Source organism: Mobula hypostoma, chromosome 18, assembly GCF_963921235.1.
Source record: "Mobula hypostoma chromosome 18, sMobHyp1.1, whole genome shotgun sequence".
NCBI lineage: Eukaryota > Metazoa > Chordata > Chondrichthyes > Myliobatiformes > Myliobatidae > Mobula > Mobula hypostoma.
The window spans coordinates 67,621,114-67,644,804 of record NC_086114.1 but is presented as its reverse complement, the minus strand read 5'-3'; the positions used below and the strand labels follow the sequence as shown (position 1 = coordinate 67,644,804).

General features: G+C 47.9%; 1 protein-coding gene and 1 non-coding gene across 2 annotated transcripts; both read right to left on the bottom strand.

Moving 5' to 3' along the window:
* Positions 1-19: 19 nt before the first annotated feature.
* Positions 20-21,011, bottom strand: ppib (peptidylprolyl isomerase B (cyclophilin B)). The gene is made up of 5 exons (XM_063071057.1): positions 20,852-21,011; positions 19,650-19,763; positions 18,540-18,633; positions 7,077-7,261; positions 20-310 (listed from the first exon to the last, which is right to left on the bottom strand). Exons 1-5 carry the CDS (start codon positions 20,981-20,983, stop codon positions 188-190), a joined length of 648 nt encoding a protein of 215 aa, XP_062927127.1. The 5' UTR covers positions 20,984-21,011; the 3' UTR covers positions 20-187.
* On the bottom strand, positions 17,796-17,935 carry LOC134358637 (small nucleolar RNA SNORA79). The gene has a single exon (XR_010020908.1). It is a non-coding gene; the product is annotated as a small nucleolar RNA SNORA79 (small nucleolar RNA).
* Positions 21,012-23,691: the final 2,680 nt, after the last annotated feature.

Genomic DNA, 23,691 nt, shown 5'->3' with positions numbered 1-23,691 from the left:
ACAATAAATGAAACCACAGTTAGAAAACCCTTCCTTTATTGGGTGGATGTTGTACACTGGAATTTTTTTTTAAAAACGAATCCAGGTCCGAGGTTCTGGAATATTCTGCTATACACAAAGCCTGGAAGCCCAGGTTCAGTACAAGTGGAATGCGCCAGTGATGCCCCAGCTAACAACCTCCAGGAGCTCACTCTTTGGCAATGGCATACGGCTTCTCCACCTCAATCCTGCCGCAGTCTGCGATGACCACATCTTTCAACGGTTTATCCCTGCCGTCCGTCTTCAAATTCTCTATTTTTTCTACAACGTTCTGCAACAAGACAAAGGCAATGTCACATTGTGTGCTGAAGGCCCACGCTGGGTCAGATCATGTAACACAGCCCTCAGACTATCATCTTCCTCCTGCAGGAGCACTAGAGGTCACCGAGCTTTCAAAGTTTAAAGTACACATATGTACTTGCAGGCAGGCACAAAGCAAAGAAGCAACAGCATTTAAGAAAAAACACACATCACATAGACTGTCAACGATCCAATGTGCAAAAAAGAACAAATCTTGCAAACACTAAAAATTTAAACATAGTGAACCGCAGTCTCTGACCACGAGTCCACAGCCAGGTAGGCCCTCAACCGGGGAGTCCACACCACCCTGAGTTACATCCAACATGGGTCCCAGGCAAGCAACCTGCTTCTTGGTTGTCATTTTTTAATTTGACATCACAGCAGGGCCCAGCAGCACAGAGGAAGCACGAGTGGAAAGCTGGAGGATTGGGAGACTTTTAAGGAGCAACAGAAGATAACTAAAAAGGCAATACGGGGGGAAAAGATGAGGTACGAAGGTAAGCTAGCCAAAAATATAAAGGAGGATAGTAAAAGCTTCTTTAGGTGTGTGAAGAGGAAAAAATTAGTTAAGACCAAAGTTGGGCCCTTGAAGACCGAAACGGGTGAAATTATTATGGGGAACAAGGAAATGGCAGACGAGCTGAAAAGGTACTTTGGATCTGTCTTCACTAGGGAAGACACAAACAATCTCCCAGATATAATAGTGGCCAGAGGACCTAGGGTAACAGAGGAACTGAAGGAAATTCGCATCAGGCACAAAATGGTGTTGGGTAAATTGATGGGACTGAAGGTTAATAAATCCCCAGGACCTGATGGCCTGCATCCCAGGGTACTTAAGGAGGTGGCTCTAGAAATCGTGGACGCATTGGTAATCATTTTCCAATGTTCTATAGATTCAGGATCAGCTCCTGCAGATTGGAGGGTAGCTAATGTTATTCCACTTTTTAAGAAAGGAGGGAGAGAGAAAACAGGCAATTATAGACCAGTTAGTTTGATATCAGTAGTGGGGAAGATGCTGGAATCAATTATAAAAGATGAAGAAGGAAGAAGGAAGTCTGAGAGTCGGAGCAGGAGTGCGGAGAAAGACATTTTTGAAATTTTCGTTTTTTTTTCTCCAACGGCGTTCAGAGAGGCGGGACTGCGCAGGCGTGTGACGTCGGGCAGTGCAGCGTGGCAGATTTAAAAGGAACAGAGCCTCATACAGCGGGCAGCGGAGTGAGCCGGGAGCAGAGTGAAGGCTTAAGGGCTTCGGCTCAACGGGCTTAGGCGGAAACGGGCGAGGCGAGGAAGGTTTGACATTCATTTTCTGCTGTTATTTGAGGAGAGGGGCAGTATGAGTGTGAGGGCAGTTTGTTGTTCTCGCTGTCGGATGTGGGAGGCCCTGGAGTCTCCAAGCCTCCCGGACGTCCACATCTGCGCCAAGTGCATCGAGATGCAGCTCCTAAGGGACCGCGTTACAGAACTGGAGCTGCAGCTCGATGACCTTCGTATGGTCAGGGAGAGTGAGGAGTTGATAGAGAGGAGTTACAGGCAGGTGGTCACACCGGGACCACGGGAGGCAGACAAGTGGGTCACCGTTAGGAGGGGGAAGGGAAAGAGTTAGGTAATAGAGAGTACCCCGGTGGCTGTGCCCCTTAACAATAGGTACTCCTGTTTGAGTACTGTTGGGGGGGACAGCTTACCCGGGGGAAGCGACAGTGGCCGTGCCTCCAGCACAGAGTCCGGCCCTGTAGCTCAGAAGGGTAGGGAAAGGAAGAGGAGGGCAGTTGTGATAGGGGACTCGATAGTAAGGGGGTCAGATAGGTGATTCTGTGGACGCAGTCCAGAGACCCGGATGGTAGTTTGCCTCCCTGGTGCCAGGGTCCGGGATATTTCTGATCGTGTTCAAGATATCCTGAAGTGGGAGGGTGAGGAGCCAGAGGTCGTGGTACATATAGGTACCAATGACATAGGTAGGAAAAGGGAAGAGGTCCTGAAAGGAGAATATAGGGAGCTAGGAAGGGAGTTGAGAAAAAGGACCGCAAAGGTAGTAATCTCGGGATTACTGCCTGTTCCACGCGACAGTGAGAGTAGGAATGCGATGAGGTGGAGGATAAATGCGTGGCTGAGGGATTGGAGCAGGGGGCAGGGATTCAAGTTTTTGGATCATTGGGACCTCTTTTGGCGCAGGCGTGACCTGTACAAAAAGGACGGGTTACACTTGAATCCTAGGGGGACCAATATCCTGGCAGGGCTACTGAGGTGACTTTAAACTAGAATGGTTGGAGGGTGGGAATCAAATTAAAGAGGCTAGGTGAGAGGAGGTTAGTTCACAACAGGGGGGTGGGAACCAGTGCAGAGAGACAGAGGGGTGTAAAGTGAGGGTAGAAACAAAAAGTAGTAAGGAGAAAAGTAAAAGTGGCAGGCCGACAAATCCAGGGCAAAAATCAAAAAGGGCCACTTTTCAACATAATTGTATAACGGCTAAGAGAGTTGTAAAAGAGCGCCTGAAGGCTTTGTGTGTCAATGCAAGGAGCATTCGTAACAAGGTGGATGAATTGAAAGTGCAGATTGTTATTAATGATTATGATATAGTTGGGATCACAGAGACACGGCTCCAGGGTGACCAAGGATAGGAGCTCAACGTTCAGGGATATTCAATATTCAGGAGGGATAGACATGATAGAAGAGGAGGTGGGGTGGCGTTGCTGGTTAAAGATGAGATTAACGCAATAGAAAGGAAGGACATAAGCCAGGAAGATGTGGAATCGATATGGGTAGAGCTGCGTAACACTAAGGGGCAGAAAACGCTGGTGGGAGTTGTGTACAGGCCACCTAACAGTAGTAGTGAGGTCGGAGATGGTATTAAACAGGAAATTAGAAATGTGTGCAATAAAGGAACAGCAGTTATAATGGGTGACTTCAATCTACATGTAGATTGGGTGAACCAAATTGGTAAAGGTGCTGAGGAAGAGGATTTCTTGGAATGTATGCGGGATGGTTTTTTGAACCAACATGTCGAGGAACCAACTAGAGAGCAGGCTATTCTGGACTGGGTTTTGAGCAATGAGGAAGGGTTAATTAGCAATCTTGTCGTGAAAGGCCCCTTGGGTAAGAGTGACCATAATATGGTGGAATTCTTCATTAAGATGGAGAGTGACATAGTTAATTCAGAAACAAAGGTTCTGAACTTAAAGAGGGGTAACTTTGAAGGTATGAGACGTGAATTAGCTAAGATAGACTGGCAAGTGACACTTAAAGGATTGACGGTGGATACGCAATGGCAAGCATTTAAGGATTGCATGGATGAACTACAACAATTGTTCATCCCAGTTTGGCAAAAGAATAAATCAAGGAAGGTAGTGCACCCGTGGCTGACAAGAGAAATTAGGGATAGTATCAATTTCAAAGAAGAAGCATACAAATTAGCCAGAAAAACTGGCTCACCTGAGGACTAGGAGAAATTCAGAGTTCAGCAGAGGAGGGCAAAGGGCTTAATTAGGAAGGGGAAAAAAGATTATGAGAGAAAACTGGCAGGGAACATAAAAACTGACTGTAAAAGCTTTTATAGATATGTAAAAAGGAAAAGACTGGTAAAGACAAATGTAGGTCCCCTACAGACAGAAACAGGTGAATTGATTATGGGGAGCAAGGACATGGCAGACCAATTGAATAATTACTTTGGCTCTGTCTTCATTAAGGAGGACATAAATAATCTTCCAGAAATAGTAGGGGACAGAGGGTCCAGTGAGATGGAGGAACTGAGTGAAATACATGTTAGTAGGGAAGTGGTGTTGGGTAAATTGAAGGGATTAAAGGCAGATAAATCCCCAGGGCCAGATGGTCTGCATCCCAGAGTGCTTATGGAAATAGCCCAAGAAATAGTGGATGCATTAGTGATAATTTTTCAAAACTCGTTAGATTCTGGACTAGTTCCTGAGGATTGGAGGGTGGCTAATGTAACCCCATTTTTTAAAAAAGGAGGGAGAGAGAAACCGGGGAATTATAGACCGGTTAGCCTAACGTCGGTGGTGGGGAAACTGCTGGAGTCCGTTATCAAAGATGTGATAACAGCACATTTGGAAAGCGGTGAAATCATCGGACAAAGTCAGCATGGATTTGTGAAAGGAATATCATGTCTGATGAATCTCATAGAATTTTCTGAGGATGTAAGTAGCAGAGTGGATAGGGGAGAACCAGTGGATGTGGTATATTTGGATTTTCAAAAGGCTTTTGACAAGGTCCCACACAGGAGATTAGTGTGCAAACTTAAAGCACACGGTATTGGGGGTAAGGCATTGATGTGGATAGAGAATTGGTTAGCAGACAGGAAGCAAAGAGTGGGAATAAACGGGACCTTTTCAGAATGGCAGGCAGTGACTAGTGGGGTACCGCAAGGCTCAGTGCTGGGACCCCAGTTGTTTACAATATATATTAATGACTTGGTTGAGGGAATTAAATGAAGCATCTCCAAGTTTGCGGATGACACGAAGCTGGGCAGCAGTGTTAGCTGTGAGGAGGATGCTAAGAGGATGCAGGGTGACTTGGATAGGTTGGGTGAGTGGGCAAATTCATGGCAGATGCAATTTAATGTGGATAAATGTGAAGTTATCCACTTTGGTGGCAAAAATAGGAAAACAGATTATTATCTGAATGGTGGTCAATTAGGAAAAGGGGAGGTGCAACGAGACCTGGGTATCATTATACACCAGTCATTGAAAGTGGGCATGCAGGTACAGCAGGCGGTGAAAAAGGCGAATGGTATGCTGGCATTTATAGCGAGAGGATTCGAGTACAGGAGCAGGGAGGTACTACTGCAGTTGTACAAGGCCTTGGTGAGACCACACCTGGAGTATTGTGTGCAGTTTTGGTCCCCTAATCTGAGGAAAGACATCCTTGCCATAGAGGGAGTACAAAGAAGGTTCACCAGATTGATTCCTGGGATGGCAGGACTTTCATATGAAGAAAGACTGGATGAACTGGGCTTGTACTCGTTGGAATTTAGAAGATTGAGGGGGGATCTAATTGAAACGCATAAAATCCTAAAGGGATTGGACAGGCTAGATGCAGGAAGATTGTTCCCGATGTTGGGGAAGTCCAGAACGAGGGGTCACAGTTTGAGGATAAAGGGGAAGCCTTTTAGGACCGAGATTAGGAAAAACTTCTTCACATGGAATTCTCTGCCACAGGAAACAGTTGAGGCCAGTTCATTGGCTATATTTAAGAGGGAGTTAGATATGGCCCTTGTGGCTACGGGGATCAGGGGGTATGGAGGGAAGGCTGGTGCAGGGTTCTGAGTTGGATGATCAGCCATGATCATAATAAATGGCTGTGCAGGCTCGAAGGGCCGAATGGCCTACTCCTGCACCTATTTTCTATGTTTCTATGAAATAGCGGCATATTTAGATAGCAGTGGCAGGATAGGTCTGAGTCAGCATGGATTTACAAAGGGGAAATCATGCTTGACTAATCTGGAATTTTTTGAGGATGTAACTATGAAAATGGACATGGGAAAGCCAGTGAATGTAGTGTACCTGGACTTTCAGAAAGCCTTTGATAAGGTCCCACATAGGAGGTTAGTGTGCAAAATCCAAGCAAACGGTATTGGGGGTAGGGTACTGACATGGATAGAAAATTGGTTGGCAGACAGGAAACAAAGAGTAGCGATTAATGGGTCCTTTTCAGAATGGCAGGCAGTAACTAGTGGGATACCGCAAGGGACCGCAGCTATTTACAATATACATTAATGATTTAGATGAAGGGATTAAAAGTAACACTAGCAAATTTGCAGATGACACAAAGCTGGGTGGCAGTGTGAAATGTGAGGAGGGTGTTATGAGAATGCAGGGTGACTTGCACAGGTTGGGTGAGTGAGCAGATGCAGTTTAATATGGATAAATGTGAGGTTATCCACGTTGGTGGCAAGAACAGGAAAGCAGATTACTATCGGAATTGTGTCAAGTTAGAAAAAGGGGAAGTACAACGAGATCTAGGTGTCCCTGTTCATCAGCCACTGAAAGTAAGCATGCAGGTACAGCAGGCAGTGAAGAAAGCTAATGGCATGTTGGCCTTCATAACAAGAGGAGTTGAGTATAGGAGCAAAGAGGTCCTTCTGCAGTTGTACAGGGCCCTGGTGAGACCACATCCAGAGTATTGTGTACAGTTTTGGTCTCCAAATTTGAGGAAGGACATTCTAGCTATTGAGGGAGTGCAGCGTAGGTTCACGAGGTTAATTCCTGAGATGGCGGGACTGTCGTACGTTGAAAGATTGGAGCGACTGGGGTTGTATACACTGGAATTTAGAGGGGATCTGATTGAAACATATAAGATTATTAAGGGATTGGACAGGCTAGGGGCAGGAAACATGTTCCCAATGTTGGGGGAGCCCAGAATCAGAGGCCACAGTTTAAGAATAAGGGGTAGACAATTTAGAATGGAGTTGAGGAAAAACTTTTTCACACAGAGGGTTGTGGTTCTGTGGAATGCTCTGCCTCAGAAGCAGTAGGGGCCAATTCTCTGGATTCTTTCAAGACAGAGTTAGATAGAGCTCTTGAAGATAGCGGAGTGAAGGGATATGGGGAGAAGGCAGGAAAAGGGTACTGATTGTGGATGATCAGCCATGATCACAGTGCTGGCTCGAAGGGCCGACTGGCCTACTCCTGTACCTATTGTCTATTGTTAGAGTAGGCAAACTGGAGTGGAGGTACTGCCAGGTCTCGAGGGGATCAGGCAGGAGCTAGCACTTAGATCATACTTACGTATCCCTCGACGACTTTTCCAAAGACAACGTGCTTGCCATCAAGCCATGTGGTTGGTGCTGTGGTAATGAAGAACTGAGAGCCATTGGTATCTTTGCCTGCATTTGCCATGCTGACCCAGCCTGGCCCGTAGTGTTTCAGCTTGAAGTTCTCGTCAGGGAATCGGTCGCCATAGATACTCTTCCCTGTGGTGGTGGGGAAGCGAAGGTAAAGTCAGTCTAAACCACTCAAAGCAGAAGCCACTACCAGACCTGCAAAGAGCAGCTGTGAAAGGCAAGGGCTAAGACAATGACAAGCCAGAGTTTATAGATAAGTGTGCCGTCAACCCAGCCAAGGGGCACCTTGAGAGCACAACTCCCCTCCACAGAGCAGGAATCCGGAGGCATACTGAGACAACGATGCAAACAAAGGGTTCTAGGGTGACTTTGTATTGGTCAGTGATTTTACCAATTAACTGTTAAATAAATGACAATTAAACAATAAACTGTAAAAATGGAGAGGATGTGGGTGAGTGGAGGAACAGAGATGAGGAATTTCTTTAGCCAGAGGGTGGTGAATATGTGGAATTCATTGCCGACCAAGTCATTGGATATATTTGTTACGGCGAGAAGGCAGGAGAATGGAGTTGAGGGGGAAAATAAATCAGCCCTGATAGAATAGTGGAACAGACTCGATAGGATAAATTACTAATTCTGCTGCCTTATGGCTTTATTCTTAAGATTTACTGGTCTCTAACACTGATTCTATTGGCTATTAAATCTTATTTCATCAGCGTGTGATTGCTGATTATGTAAATAAGGAATTTGAACATCCACACTTATCCATTCATTAATATCTGTACCCAACTAGTCAATTTTTGTATGTAACACGCTGTAAGGTTTCACTGCTAATGTAATGGCTTCTCTGTGATGTTCACTGCTGAGGTAACGGTTTCTCTGTAGTAGCAATGTTTGGGTTATGGCTGGAGATAACAGGATGCATGTTAGCCAATAACAGATTGTTGCTGTGTCTTGTGAATCTGGAAAGATGTTTTCTCGGGGTCTTTTGTCAAAGAGAGATGAAGAAGGAAGACGCGCGTGGAGAGAGCTGGTAGACCACCAGATGGAGTGGACTGGGGTCGGTGAAGCTTGTAGGAGACCGATGGTGGAAGAATGACTACTGAGTGAGCTCCAACATGACTTAAGACTTGAATTGGGCCCTTTATATTCATATTAAGATTCATAAAGTTCAATCATTTAATTGCATATGATGATATTTTGCGTTGTACATTACACATATTTGCATACACACAAATGTGATTTCTCAGTTTGGCGGTGCTGAAGGCTGTTCTCTCTAGATGAACGCAAGCTGGCTGAGCCTGAGGGTTACAATTGTGGGGGCTTGTCCGGGATTGATTCTGTTGGATGCTGTGCGGTTGCCCTGTTTAAATCTGTCCTGGTATGGATGCTGCTGGGGTACAGCAGTGGTGTGCCTCCTTGGGGTTGCCGGTAATTAATGCGTGTGTGTTGAGTGCGGTGGATATTCGTACCCTGGATGAATTGTTAATTTGATGTTTGAGTATGGTTAAAGCTGCTGGCAAAGTTGAAATCGTAGTGCGAAGGTTTGATAAAATAGCGGGCTCAGACCTTGACGTAACGGCGGTGGGACTGCCAACGTCTATCAGTGCCCAGGTGAGGCAGGGTCATGGGCTGTCCATACTGTCAGGGAGGAGGAGAAGGGAGCCCAGCAGGCTGGGTCACAAGCTGAGTTGCCCGCAGTTGGGGGCGGAGGGTTCTGTTGTTTCTGAGGAGTGAGGGGGAAGAGTGGTCGGATTTGGAAAGTTTAATTAGCCCCTGTTCCCCAGTGAAGAGTGAGAGTTCTAAGCTGGCATCAGCCCGTACCTCCCTGGCAAATAAGTGGCCCAGTGCACAGGCGGGGCTTCCTCCCGGAAGCCAAGAACTTTCTCTGGAATAACGCCCACCCTGAGGGGGAAGACGAGTATGAGACGTGGGTGGAGCAGACCTCTGAGTTGTTAGATTAGTGGCAGTGCTCTGATGACGAAAAGCGACAGAGATTGGTTGAAAGTTGGCAGCTGATGAAGTAGGAGCTGTGAAAGTTAACCAACTCTCCGCTCCCCTTGCTGAGTATCTAGATGCATTGGACAGCGCTTTTGGTATGACAGGGAGCCCACTGGAGCTCATGGCGGTGGGGGGGGGGGTTCAAAACATGTGTAAGGAGAAGGGGGGAGGGGTCATTTAGGTGGCTGAGGTGGATAAGCTGAGTGACTATCTCTACGGGGCCAAGTTTGAGGTGAGGATGGACAACAACCCCCTAACTTATATCCTGACCTTGGCGATCGGTGGTTGGCAGCGTTGCCTACCTATGATTTCAGCCTGAAGTACCGGCCAGGGAGCTGGAACATTGATGCAGATACTTTGTCCCGATGGGTGCATGAGGGTCTGCACATGGACGAGGAGTGGGAGAGCGTTCCTGCCCCGGGGGTGGAGGCCATGTGTCAGTTTGCCATCATCGTGAAGGCAGAGGAAAAGGAGAGGCAGGATCGAGCAGTGGATCAATTGGGGGCTTCTGATGACGCCATACCCCAAGATTACTGTAACCTGACTGCTCTGAAGACAAATCAACTGCCGGAATTGTGTTCTGGGGAAGTGGTCCGGCTGATCCGAGCGAAAACGCGTGGCCCACAGTGGGAGTGGCTGGGCCGGATACTGGTTCGGAGGATGATGATCTGAATGTGTGGTATGTGCTGCCTTTCGCTAACTCCCCATTGATTGAGGAAGAGACTCCTGGCTCTTCTCCCACTGAGTCAGGTGAGGTGGTGGGGGGGCTATCTGAGGGCAGCCAGGGTTACAGCAGAACCCTGAAGAAGAGGAAGTGGGCCTGGACACGGAACAGGGGGCTCCGAGTTGCAGAGGGCATGAGTGATAGATCGAGGGAGGACTTGCCAAGTAGACCTGAAGTAGCCCCAATAGCGTCTGAGCCTGAAGAGTTAGGTGAGGAGGTACGGAGGTCTCAGAGAATTAGGAGACCACCGGACAGGTTGGCCTATATAGTGCCCGGGGAACAGGGCGTGATCTCTTCTGTGTTGGGGAGCTACGTCACTGTCTTTTTCACCTGGATTGGACTTTGTGTTTTGCAGGAAGGGTTGGCGAATTATCTCAACGTCATGAGGACTGACCAAATTTGGTGGGGGGAAGAGTGTAACACGCTGTAAGGTTTCACAGCTAATGTAATGGCTTCTCTGTAATATTCCCTGCTGAGGTAACAGTTTCTCTGTAGCAGCAATGCTCGGGTTATGGCTGGAGATAACAGGATGCATGTTAGCCGATAAGAGATCGTTGCTGTGTCTTGAGTCTGGAAAGATGTTTTTCGCGGTCTTTTGTTGAGGAGAGATGACGAGGGAAGACGCGTGTGGAGAGAGCTGGTAGACCACTGGACGGAGTGGGCTGGGAAGGTCAGTGATGCTCGGAGGAAACCGATGATAGAAGGACTACTGAGCAAGCTCCTATGTGACTTTGACTTGACTTGGGCCCTTTTAAAATTTTCATTACCAACCCTATATTCGTAAAGTTCAATCATTTAATTGCATATGGTGTACTGTCTGATATGTTGCGCTGTGGGTTTGTAATTGGGGGTACATTACACAGCATGCACACAAACGCGATGACCCAGTTTGGCGGGGCCGAATGCGAGCTGTGTGAGCCTGAGGGTTACATGTATACAAATGGCACTTCTTTGTTCAAACTTCAGAGCAGTTTGCTGACAGGGCCAGGCTGTTCTCTTTGTGCACAAGGAATGAAAGTGTGATTGAGGGGTGAGTGTGAATTTTCAGAGCGCAGTTAATCAGGATGCCAAGCCCACGCTTGGTAACTGCCAATCATAGCACAGCGATGGGCCTGGGGGTCCACATTTGTAATGGGCTTAAGGCCACAAAGAGCATTCCATCCTCAGTCAATGGGAACAGGCCTGCCTATGGCCTCCAGCTCCAGGTATTTCCTCAGGGTTTACTCCCAAAACCTTCCCCACGGGTGGGTAGAGGCACAAGGCAGCGGAGGTTTGAGAGCAGCTTTCTTTCTCCTAGATGAGCTGCCAGCCATGCCTGATGAGCCTCATCTGCCCCAAATGACTGGCTTCAAGGTGCCAGTCACCCACCTTTGCCCTTCTCTTGCCATTAGAAATGCCAGGCTTAGTAGCTAAGGCCATGAGTGATGGTTAGGATCTGAACTTAGTTGTCAGAGGGTATTTGAGACACGGGCCATTGGGAGCATTTAATAGATAGTGGGAGTTCATCTCCAATAACTGCTCCCCCCCCCCGCCCACCCTGGGTACGACAACCGTAACTTGTTCAGAGAAAGCTCCCAAACGGTACAATGCTGCAATCAATCCAGGAAAGTAAATGCTGGGCCTAGACACACAGGGTGCACCTTGGTCTAGCATGTGCAGTGCAGCACTGGGTACACAGTGCAATGTCACCGCCTCCTATGGTCGACAGCTGGGGTGCTAACCTGGGTTTCTTGCAGATTGGGGAATAACAGCACAGAAATTAAAACAAGTATTTTGTCTTAGCAAAAGGCAACAAAACAGAAAGGCCCGTATCTAAACAAAAATGTTTTAAAGTCTCCATAAAGATAGCAGACAGAACACACCACAGCAGTGTAGCGACTAGCACAACGTTATTACAGCTCAGGATGTTCTGCAGGTTCTAATTCTGGCGCTGTTCTGTAAGGAGACACTCCACGCCCTCTGCCTGTGTGTGTGGGTGTTCTCACACAGCCCAGACATGTACTGGTTACTGAACTGTTCCATGGTCAGGGTAGGGTTAATCTGGTTTCTCGGGGGGGGGGTTACTGGGATGGCATGACTTGCAGGACCTACGCTGTGCTAATCAGCACAATGAAAGCAGACTTGTGTGACCTTCGACACGAGGTGGTGGGGGGACCTTCTGAGACAGATCACAGATTGGAAATGAACCATATCTACAAAAGGGAAGAGAGAATCGTTGACCAGTTAGTCTAACAATAGCAGTTGTATCTATTATCAAGGAAGGGGGCACTTCCTTGTTAGAAAGGTACAGGAAAAGGGCCAGTAACATCATGAAAGATCACACCCACCCTGTTCATGGACTATTTGTCCTACTCCCATCAGGGAGGGGGCTGCGTAGCATCCACGCCAGACCCAAGAAGTTACTATCCCAAAGCATCAAGGCCAATCAACACCTCCACCCAGTAACCCACCCCCAACCACAACTTCTGTCAGGCATCACAGGTGTGTAGCAGTTGGCACGACAGTATTACGGTTCTGGGCATCGAGTTCAGAGTTCAATTCTAACATCACCTGTAAGGAGTGTGCACATCTTCCCCATGGAATGTTGGGTTTTCCCTGCCGGTCTCCCACACCCTGAAGACATTCCAGTGAATGAAGGCTGATTGATGGGTAGGGAACGGATATTTTTAATTTTATTTAAGGATACAGCAGAGTACGGGCCCTTTCGGCCATTCAAGCCGTGTCACCCAGCAACCCACTGATGTAATGCCAGCCTATTCATGGGATCATTTAGAGCGACGATTCACCTATTAACTGCTACACCTTTGGACTGTGGGAGGGGACTGGAGCACGCAGAAAGGAACATAGAAATGTGCTCAAACAACAGGAATTCTGCAGATGCTGGAAACTCAAGCAACACACATCAAAGTTCCTGGTGAACACAGCAGGCCGGGCAGCATCTATAGGAAGAGGTGCAGTCGACGTTTCAGGACGAGACCCTTCGTCTTCCTTCAGTTAGTCCTGACGAAGGGTCTTGGCCTGAAACGTCGACTGCACCTCTTCCTAGAGATGCTGCCTGGCCTGCTGCGTTCACCAGCAACTTTTATGTGTGTTGATAGAAATGTACTCATTGGAACTGAACTCTGAACTGCAATAGCCTTGTGCTAACCTATATTCCCCTGGGGTGACGGGAGGACGTCACACTTCAAACAAGCAGGAAGTTATTCTGTCACACAGAGGGTGGTGAACTACTGGAATATCATTTTGTTTTTATTTAGATATACTGCACAGCAACAGAACCTTCCGGCAGGAGCCTTACCGCCCAGGATTACGTTAACTTTGTCAAAGCTCATGGAAACATCAGAGTTTGCAGTGAAATGCCTCATTCTGTATCAACAACCAAACACTCAGCATGTGCCGGGGGCACAAATGTTGTCATGCTGCATGCCCACAACTAACTAATCCTAACCTACCTGCCCACGTGCTTTTGTACAGTCGTAAGTAATGTGACAGCACAGCTAACCGACACGTCTTTGGAATGTGTGAGGAAACCCATGCAATCATGGAGAGAATGTACGATCTTCTTACAGACAGCAGCAGGGATCAAAGCTGGGTCACCGTGCTCTGTACTAGGATCACACTAACCACTACACTACCGTGCTCTGTACTAGGATCACACTAACCACTACACTACCGTGCTCTGTACTAGGATCACACTAACCACTACACCACCGTGCTCTGTACTAGGATCACACTAACCACTACACCACCGTGCTCTGTACTAGGATCACACTAACCACTACACCACCGTGCTCTGTACTAGGATCACACTAACCACTACACCACCGTGCTCTGTACTAGGATCACACTAACCACTACACCACCGTGCTCTGTACTAGGATCACACTAACCACTACACCACCGTGCTCTGTACTAGGATCACACTAACCACTACACCACCGTGCTCTGTACTAGGATCACACTAACCACTACACCACCGTGCTCTGTACTAGGATCACACTAACCACTACACCACCGTGCTCTGTACTAGGATCACACTAACCACTACACCACCGTGCTCTGTACTAGGATCACACTAACCACTACACCACCGTGCTCTGTACTAGGATCACACTAACCACTACACCACCGTGCTCTGTACTAGGATCACACTAACCACTACACCACCGTGCTCTGTACTAGGATCACACTAACCACTACACCACCGTGCTCTGTACTAGGATCACACTAACCACTACACCACCGTGCTCTGTACTAGGATCACACTAACCACTACACCACCGTGCTCTGTACTAGGATCACACTAACCACTACACCACCGTGCTCTGTACTAGGATCACACTAACCACTACACCACCGTGCTCTGTACTAGGATCACACTAACCACTACACCACCGTGCTCTGTACTAGGATCACACTAACCACTACACCACCGTGCTCTGTACTAGGATCACACTAACCACTACACCACCGTGCTCTGTACTAGGATCACACTAACCACTACACCACCGTGCTCTGTACTAGGATCACACTAACCACTACACCACCGTGCTCTGTACTAGGATCACACTAACCACTACACCACCGTGCTCTGTACTAGGATCACACTAACCACTACACCACCGTGCTCTGTACTAGGATCACACTAACCACTACACCACCGTGCTCTGTACTAGGATCACACTAACCACTACACCACCGTGCTCTGTACTAGGATCACACTAACCACTACACCACCGTGCTCTGTACTAGGATCACACTAACCACTACACCACCGTGCTCTGTACTAGGATCACACTAACCACTACACCACCGTGCTCTGTACGAGGATCACACTAACCACTACACCACCGTGCTCTGTACTAGGATCACACTAACCACTACACCACCGTGCTCTGTACTAGGATCACACTAACCACTACACCACCGTGCTCTGTACTAGGATCACACTAACCACTACACCACCGTGCTGCTTGAGGACTGGAGTTTCAATTGCTGGATACATTTACAACAGAAATGGACAGACAGGACATAGGGATTAGACAGTACGCTGAAGTGAAAGATTGGCCAGGGTTCCAGTACCAGAGTACACCACCTGTTCCCTGTACATCCTCTGTAGGCGGGAGAAGATGGAGGTGTGCCTGCGTGTGCGCAGCCCTCCGGTGAAAAATGATGTCGTATCTGTTAAATAGGGGCCGTGGACAATTCTGATTTGATGGAGAATGGACGTGAAAGCACAGAGGAACATCTGGAGAAATTTCTGAAACACCCGTTCGCTGCTGTCGTTACTGTGTGGTCGGGAATCTTTTGGAGGGTAGGCCTCAAAATCCCCGGCCTTGCCTGCTTTTGGCGACCGAGAAGGAGGTCGAATCGTTCAGACAGAGATGGTGCTCAGTACTTGGTGTCAGAGAGCTGATCAGGGATCGAAGTTTTCGGATGACTCAGAGTCAGACTGTGGTCGGCATGGCAGGGAGAGTTTTTCTTTCTTCTCCCGTCTCGTGAGATGTGGGACATTTGAGAGACTTTGAACTTTACTGTACTCATGGACTTCTTCATCAAGTTATGGAATTGTGCACTGTTGTAACTATATGTATAACTATGTGGTTTTGTCAGTTTTTTCAGTCTTGGTCTGTCCTGTGTTTTGTGATATCACACTGGAGGAAATAATGTATCATTTCTTAGTGCATGCATTACTAAATGACAATAAAAGAGGACATGTCTTCATAATCATACTCTTCAGACAGAGGGACACACCAAGATTAATCGAAGGTAAAATTACCACTTGCCCCAACACAAACAAAAACACAAGTACATCTACAGCAGGCCCCAGCTCCTCTCAGGGCCAGGACCCCAGAGCACAAGCTCCCTGACCTTCCGATTACTTCTCCATCTCCACTTTACATACTTCTAAAGATCTGAATAGGCAGCTTGTAGACGACACCAAATTTATTGGCCATGGTTGTCTATAACAGGGCCTAGATCAACTTGGAAAGGGGGGCAATGATGGGATTTGACTCAGACAAGGGCAAAGTGATGCATTTTAGGAAGTTCATAAATCAGCTGTGATGGAATTGCTGAGCATATTGATGGGCTGAATGGCCTATTTCTGTTCCTACGTCACAAGGCACGAATTGAATGGTAAATGGTAAGAACAAAGAGACCTGGTGGAATAGTGAAGGCATCCGTCGAATACCTGTCTTCATCGGACAGGGCACTGAATACGAGAGCTGGGATGTCACATTATAGCTGTATAAAACATTGCTCAGGCCATACTTGAGGTACTGTGTGCACTTGTGGCTGCACGACTGAGCAACGCTGAGCTGTTTCCAGCACTGAGATTGGGCTACAGAGCCGGGGCTTGTTTTCCCAGAATACAGGAGGCTGAGAAGTGAAATGATACAAGAAGATATTATTACAAAACACAGAATGCCAGAGTCCGTTTGCCATAAAGGGCGTGTTAGATTAGACCGCACGGTTGTTTCCCGTGCAGTTTGGCAATTGTGTCTGCTTGCAGTATCGACATATGTGAGTGATGATGAACCTGATTCTAATAAGGGTCCCCATTGCGGACTGACAGTGGGAAGGGAATCCTGGCTGGGAAAATGGGAGGGACCAGGAAGCACCAGAGAGACATTCTGTAATGATCAGTTGTTTGGAGTCAAATGACCTGGCCTGGTACCTCAGGGCTGGGTGAATCTGCACCCATGCCACCTGCCCGGCACTCCTCTGCCACCTGTCCCACAATCCTGCCGTTCCCAACATCGTTTGCTTCCGTCAGATTTACCAAGATTTTTGCACAATACAGTATATGTGACTGTTCAGTGTGACCCCTAGTGGTTACATTTGTATGATTCTGGTGTTGCACTATTTGAATAGGGGCCATCTGATTAGGAGGCACATTGTAAGGATCAATCGGCGAGGCTGTGGACTCGTTTTGGGGGACCTTCAGGTTCATGTTACAGTGTGCCTGGATTCTGGTTACTCTTTTGTTTTTTAAATTTGAGTGGTTTGATCGGGGTGATCGATGTGGACCAGAACACTTTGGCGAAGAATGCTTTGCCTTGTGCCCTGCATTGGGCTAGCAGTGTGACAATGAACTGAACTAAACTGAATACTCATGGGCACGTTTGATTTTCGATATTCTGTGTGGTGTTCACTCTCTTTCTGCCATTTGTTCTTTTCTCGTGTGTTGGGTGTTTGATGTTGTCTTTGAACAGGTTCCATGGTGTTTGTTTTGTAGCAGCCTGTGGGGCAAACCTCACAGTTGTAATCTGTATACATACTTTGATAATAAATGTGCTTGGAATATTGAATGGAATGTTTTTTCAATATGGGTATGAGAAGGGTCGTCCACGTTGCCCCCGCCATCTTTTCCAGACTTTGTTCTTTATGGCTCTACATTCCCAATTTTCTGTTCTATTAGAGCTTAATAAAACCATCGCAAAACAATAGCTTTTGTGCCTTTTTCTTGACTTCTGAAAGAACCTTAGATTAAAAACATCAGAATCCAACAGGTATGTCTAACTCAAGAGGACATAGGTTAAGCAGAAAGGGAGGTGATTTAAAGGGGACCTGTGGGATAATTGCTCCTGTGTAGCTGGTAGACGGAATGAGCTGCGAGGAGAGGTGGTGGAGGCAGGAACAGTAAGGGCATTTTCGAGGCACCTCAATGAGCAGGGCATAGAAGGATGTCGAATTAGTGCGGGCACAGGATCAGCAAATTGTTGCCCAATTTCTCTGCTAATTGATCATCCCTGATAAAGTGTTTCCGCCTGAAACATCAATTGTTTACACCCCTCCATAGAACGCCTGAGTTCCGCTAGCCTTTTATGTGCATTGGACCTGCAGAATCACTTCTATCTACAATAATGCCACTCGTGAAGAAATCTGAATGCCTGCCCTGTCACATCCCCTCAGGTCTCATTCAGTAAATTACCAGTGTGTCTGACTCCGCAAAATCCAGAGAGCGGACGGACAATCCACTGTCCCCGCACGCTGAGTGAATAAAGCCATGGTTTATCTGCGATGACACAAAATCCTGGAGCCGGTTCTTGGGGCAGCAGGAGGAACGGTCATCGTGCCATCACCCACCACACCGCAGCCTTTTGCCCCAAACAGTCACCGCTAGTGTCGTCACCTCGAGTGAACGGTCATTGTGTTATCAGTGACCACACCTCAGCCCCCTTTACCCCGGCCACTCACCACCAGTGCCGTCACCCTGAGTGAACGGTCATTGTGTTATCAGTGACCACACCTCAGCCCCCTTTACCCCGGCCACTCAATGCCAATGCTGTCGCCTCGAGTGAAGGGTCATTGTGTTATCAGTGACCACACCTCAACCCCCTTTACCCCGGCCACTCACCACCAGTGTCGTCACCCCGAGTGAAGGGTCATTGTGTTATCAGTGACCACACCGCAGCCCCCTTTACCCCAACCACTCACCACCAGTGTCGTTACCCCGAGTGAACGGTCATCGTGTTATCAGTGACCACACCGCAGCCCCCTTTACCCCGGCCACTCACCACCAGTGTCGTCACCCTGAGTGAAGGGTCATTGTGTTATCAGTGACCACACCGCAGCCCCCTTTACCCCAGCCACTCACTGCCAATGCTGTCACCCTGAGTGAATGGTCATTGTGTTATCAGTGACCACACCTCAGCCCCCTTTACCCCGACCACTCACCACCAGTGCCGTCGCCTCGAGTGAAGTCTCCTCCTTGGATCATGAAGTCCTTGATCACCCGATGAAACTTGCTGTTCTTGTAGCCAAAGCCCTTCTGCAGAGACAGGATATGAGAGGAAGTGAGCAAAGGGGCATCTCTACCCCAGGACAGGAAGTTTGTGAGATGGTCGAGTAGCAGCTAGCTTAATGTTGTTCTAGGGCTGTGACTGGAGTTCAATTCCCACTGCTGTCTCTATGTTCACCCCGTGACCGTGTGGGTTTCCTCTGGGTGCTCCAGTTTCCAAAGATGTACGGGCAAGGGTTAGCAAGTTGTGAGCACGCTACACTGCAAAACAACATTTGTAGGCTGCCCAACACATCCACAGACTGTGTGTTGACTCAACTATTCAAAATAGGACATACATGGTAAATGGTAGGGCACTGAAGAATGCTGTAGAACAGAGAGATCTAGGAATAATGGTGCATAGTTCCCTGAAGGTGGAATCTCATGTGGATAGGGTGGTGAAGAAAGCTTTTGGGATGCTGGCCTTTATTAATCAGAGCATTGAGTATAGGAGTTGGGATGTAATGTTGAAATTGTATAAGGCATTAGTAAGGCCAAATTTGGAGTATTGTGTACAGTTCTGGTCACCGAATTATAGGAAAGATGTCAATAAAATTGAGAAAGTACAGAGGAGGTTTACTAAAATGTTGCCTGGGTTTCATCTCCTAAGTTACAGAGAAAGGTTGAACAAGTTAGGTCTTTATTCTTTGGAGCGTAGAAGGTTGAGGGGGGGACTTGATAGAGGTATTTAAAAATAGATATATGGACAGGAAAGGAGTGGAGGGTTATGGGCTGAGTGCAGGTTGGTGGGACTAGGTGAGAGTAGGAGTTCGGCACGGACTAGAAGGGCCGAGATGGCCTCTTTCCGTGCTGTAATTGTTATATGGTTAAATAGTGCACTTCCCCACGTTGCAATGTACATGTGACAAATAAAACTAACACCAGTCCCACGCCCCAGGCTGAGAGACAAACAGTGAGAGTGCAGTGAGTCTGACATATACAGGACAATCTGCTGTGCCCAGTGAAGGGGCAAACTGCTAATGCACATGCACAGCAGATACACCTACCTCTCCAGTGGCCAAGGCAACAAAGTTGTCAACTGTCTTGGGTACGGTCTTGCCAAAGAGACCAATTACCACCCGGCCTGCATCCTCATCCCCGATCTTGATATCGAAGAACACCTGAAGGGGGGAAGCAGATGGAGGTGAGATCATACAATCCCTGCCCAAGGTTCACTGCAAAGGGTGGGACAGCAGTCCGTCAGCCAGCTGTTTTCCACAAATATCCTATTCCTCAAATATCCTTACCCATCCCCTCACCCTTCCACCCACGACTGTCACACCCTCAGTGCTCTTCCACATACCCAACGAGGTCGCCAGACACCAGGAAAACCATTCAGGCTCGAGAACCTTCACCTGATCTGGCAGGCGAGATGAACAGAGAGGGGAACTGGACAGGCAGTCGACCAGAGGACCATGGCACCTCTCCTGGTTGTGAGTGCTGAGGGGTCCATCTGAGGCGGTCACCACACACCAAACTCCAAAACCACTGGGTCCTTCCCCATTGCCTGCTTCCCACTGTGGCTCCACGTGGATGTGACCCCTGTGTACACTCCCCCGTCACCTCCTTCCCCCAACCAAGCCCTCCACCCCAACACACATTACCTCTTTCCTCACATCTCGTCACCCACTTCCTCCCCATCTCCACCAAACCATTCCTCTCACCTATCATCCTTCTTCGTCAGTACCCCCTTCATTACCCTCACCCCATCACCCTCTCACATGTTCCCCTCCCCATCACCCTCTCACATGTTCCCCTCCCCATCACTCTCTCACGTTACCCTCCCCATCACCCTCTCACATGTTCCCCTCCCCCATCACCCTCTCACATGTTCCCCTCCCCATCACCCTCTCACTTTACCCTCCCCATCACCCTCTCACTTTACCCTCCCCATCACCCTCTCACTCTACCCTCCCCATCACCCTCTCACTTGTTACCCTCCATCGCCTCAATCCCCTAAAACCTCATTACCCTCCCCCTCGTTTCCCTTCCCCATTACCCCTCCTTCGTTACCCTCCCCCTAATTACCCCATTATATTCTCCCCCATAGCCCCCAGCCTCGCTACCCTCCCGCATCACCCTTCCCCATCCCCTAATTACCCTCCCACGATCACCCCTCCCGTCATCCCACAATTACCCTTCCCCTTCCCCCATCACCTAACACACCCACGCCCGCACACTCCCTTCTTTTCCCAACGGGGGCGCGCACCTTGACGGTGACCTTCGGCCCTTTCTTCTTCTCCTCGGCGCGGGAGCCATTGGGCAGCGAGAGGAGCCCGAGGACGGCGAGGAGGAGCGCGGCAGCGACCAGCACCTTCATCACGGAGCGAATGCGGCGCATCGGCCTGCCGCCTGTGGGCGGGGCTAGCGTCGGGGGCGGGACCAGTGCGGAGGGGGCGGGACAAGTGGCGACCAACCCAGTCAAAGGGGGAACTAAATCCCCATGTCCATTACTGGAGTTCAAAACTCACCGTCATGCATAAAATCGAATATATCAATCAATAATCACAGATATTATTGTAATATTCTCAGGGATGCATTTTAAACTTGCCAAATACGTGTTGTATATTATGTACGGTATCCCCCTTCTCACGAATGGCATAACCCAGTCGGCGCATGTTAGTAATACGCATGCGATTTAGTGGAGCCGGTTAATTCTGTGATAAAAGGGATGGAAGTTACGATATCAGTGGAATATAGAAGCAATTTGTTGTTACCTATCAAATTTAGTCCAGTAATTTTATTAATAACTTTTAGAAGTAAATTAAAGTTTAAATATTGTTTCTGTCTTATTTTAATATTTTTTATTTGGGTAATCACTGAGATGCGCATACCTATCATTTGGGTGGTACATTCTCATAGCCTTGGAAGGTGCCACGTTATTCGCTTCCCATTGGTCAGGCCGCCGAGATCATCTGCCAATCAACAGGGAGGCTGTCCGGGAACCGTCAATCAACGCCGGGAGCTCCAGCCTCTGGCACGTGACGAGTCGGTGACGCCGCTGTTGCTGGGCAGATTTGGGCCCAGGTTACGGGCTGGATGAAGTCCGGTTATTGATTCTCCGAGGCTTGGTCGCCCGGGGGTGGCGCCCAGATCCTGGCTCGGGAGGATGAGGGGGATCTCCCGGTACGGGTGGGGAGTCTGGGCTCAGCTTTGGAGTTAGAATCGAGATGGGAAGAATGTGGAGGCCGAGCCACTGAGGCAGAGACTGATGGGATTAATGAGATGACAAGGTCCATGGACACTCTCTCGATAATGTGTTATCCATTTGCACGTTGTATTTCTTATATTCGTATTGTAACTTATATTGCAATGCACTCTTTTGCAAAACATCATATTTCAGGATATATGCCGGAGATAATAAACCCAATTCTGGTTCTCAGTCAAAGTCGAGTTTATTATCACATCCCGGGTCCATGGATGCAGAGGATGGCAGAACTGGTACCTGCTCCTCCACTTTCACTGCAGTGCCACGCTATATCATGTGCTTCAGGTGCCTTCGACTTCAATGCTGAGGAGTTAGCAGCTGAGTTTTGTGTTAAAGTTGAGCTTTTACCATCTGAACTGGTACCTGGATAAGACGGCAAACTGTCGCAAATTTCTGCAGATGTACCATGAGCAGCATCACCTGGTGTGGCACTGCAGAAAGTTGTAACCTCAGTCAGCTCCGCCGTGGGCCTCAGACTCCCCAGATCGAGGTCACCTTCAATAGTTAAGGACCCCCATCACTCGGGACATGCCCTCTTTGCATTGCTCCCATCAAGCAGGAGGTACCTCAGTACTTAAACAGCTGTCAGTTTCTGAATGGATACTGAACCCATGAACACTGCCTCACTTTTTTTTTGCTTTTTGCACTACTTATTTAAGTACTTTTTAAATAATGTTTCGTATCATAATTTTGTAGTTTTTAATTATCATGTATTGCAAACTTCTGCCACAAAACAGCAAATTTCAAGACATATGCCAGTGATATTAAACTTGATTCTGAAGATAAGATTAGCCTTATTCACCACATGTACATCAAAATGCATCTTTTGCATCAGATCAGACCAGTGAGGGCTGGGGCCATGCCTCCAATGCCAATATAGTATGGCCACCAACCCTAACCCTAAACTGTATGCAGAACACAATGAGATTTGTGCTGCAACATGACAGACACTCAGCACCAGATAAATGCCACGCACAAGAAAAACCTAAACAAAAATATATCTTTGAAATGTCAACCACCTCCTCTGGCAGCTCGTTCCAATGGCTTGAATTGCTGAGGTGGTATTAAGGTTGTGCATATCAGTTTAAGAACCTGATGGTTGTAGGGGGAAAGCAGTTCCTGAGCCTGGCTGTGTGGGACCTTAGGCCTTTGTACCTCCTGTTTGATAATAGCAGCCATGGCTCAGGTGTTGGGGATCATTGATAGACGCCACCTTCTTCAGGCAGTGCCTGCTGTAGATGTTGTCAGTAGTGGGTTGGGCTGTGCCCACTACTCCTGGCAGTCTCTTGTGTTACTCTGTATTGTAACCGGTCAGGATGCTTTTTACAATGGATCTGTAGAAGTTTGTTAAAGTGTTTAGTGACAAACTGAATGCCGTTAAACTTCTAAGAGAGTCACCTAGCTCTCTGTAAACTCTACAGCAGAGGTGCTTCAAAGTACAAAGTAAATTTATTATCAAAGTACATATATGTTACCATTTTCATTTTGCAGGCACACTCAGTAGATCATTGTTAACAGAATGCCTGGGCCACGGCAATGTGCTGGGGCTGGCTTTCCTGGCGCAAAGGAGGCTGAGCAGTGACCTTATTCTTTTGGAGCCCATCACCCCACAGTTGATTGGCCCTGTCACCACACAAGTTCCTATGCCTTCTAGGCGAAAATCCTTCCTCTCCCAGGGATGAGGGCTTTGCAGCTTCTGTTAGTGTTTCTTAGCTCTGTCCAGCTATCCTTTTGCAGCCAGGCTTGGGACTGTCCGTGGCAGAGGTTTATAAAATCACAAGAGGCATGGATAAGGTGAATGGTCATCATATTTTCTCGCTAGCATTTGGAAACCCATGGGC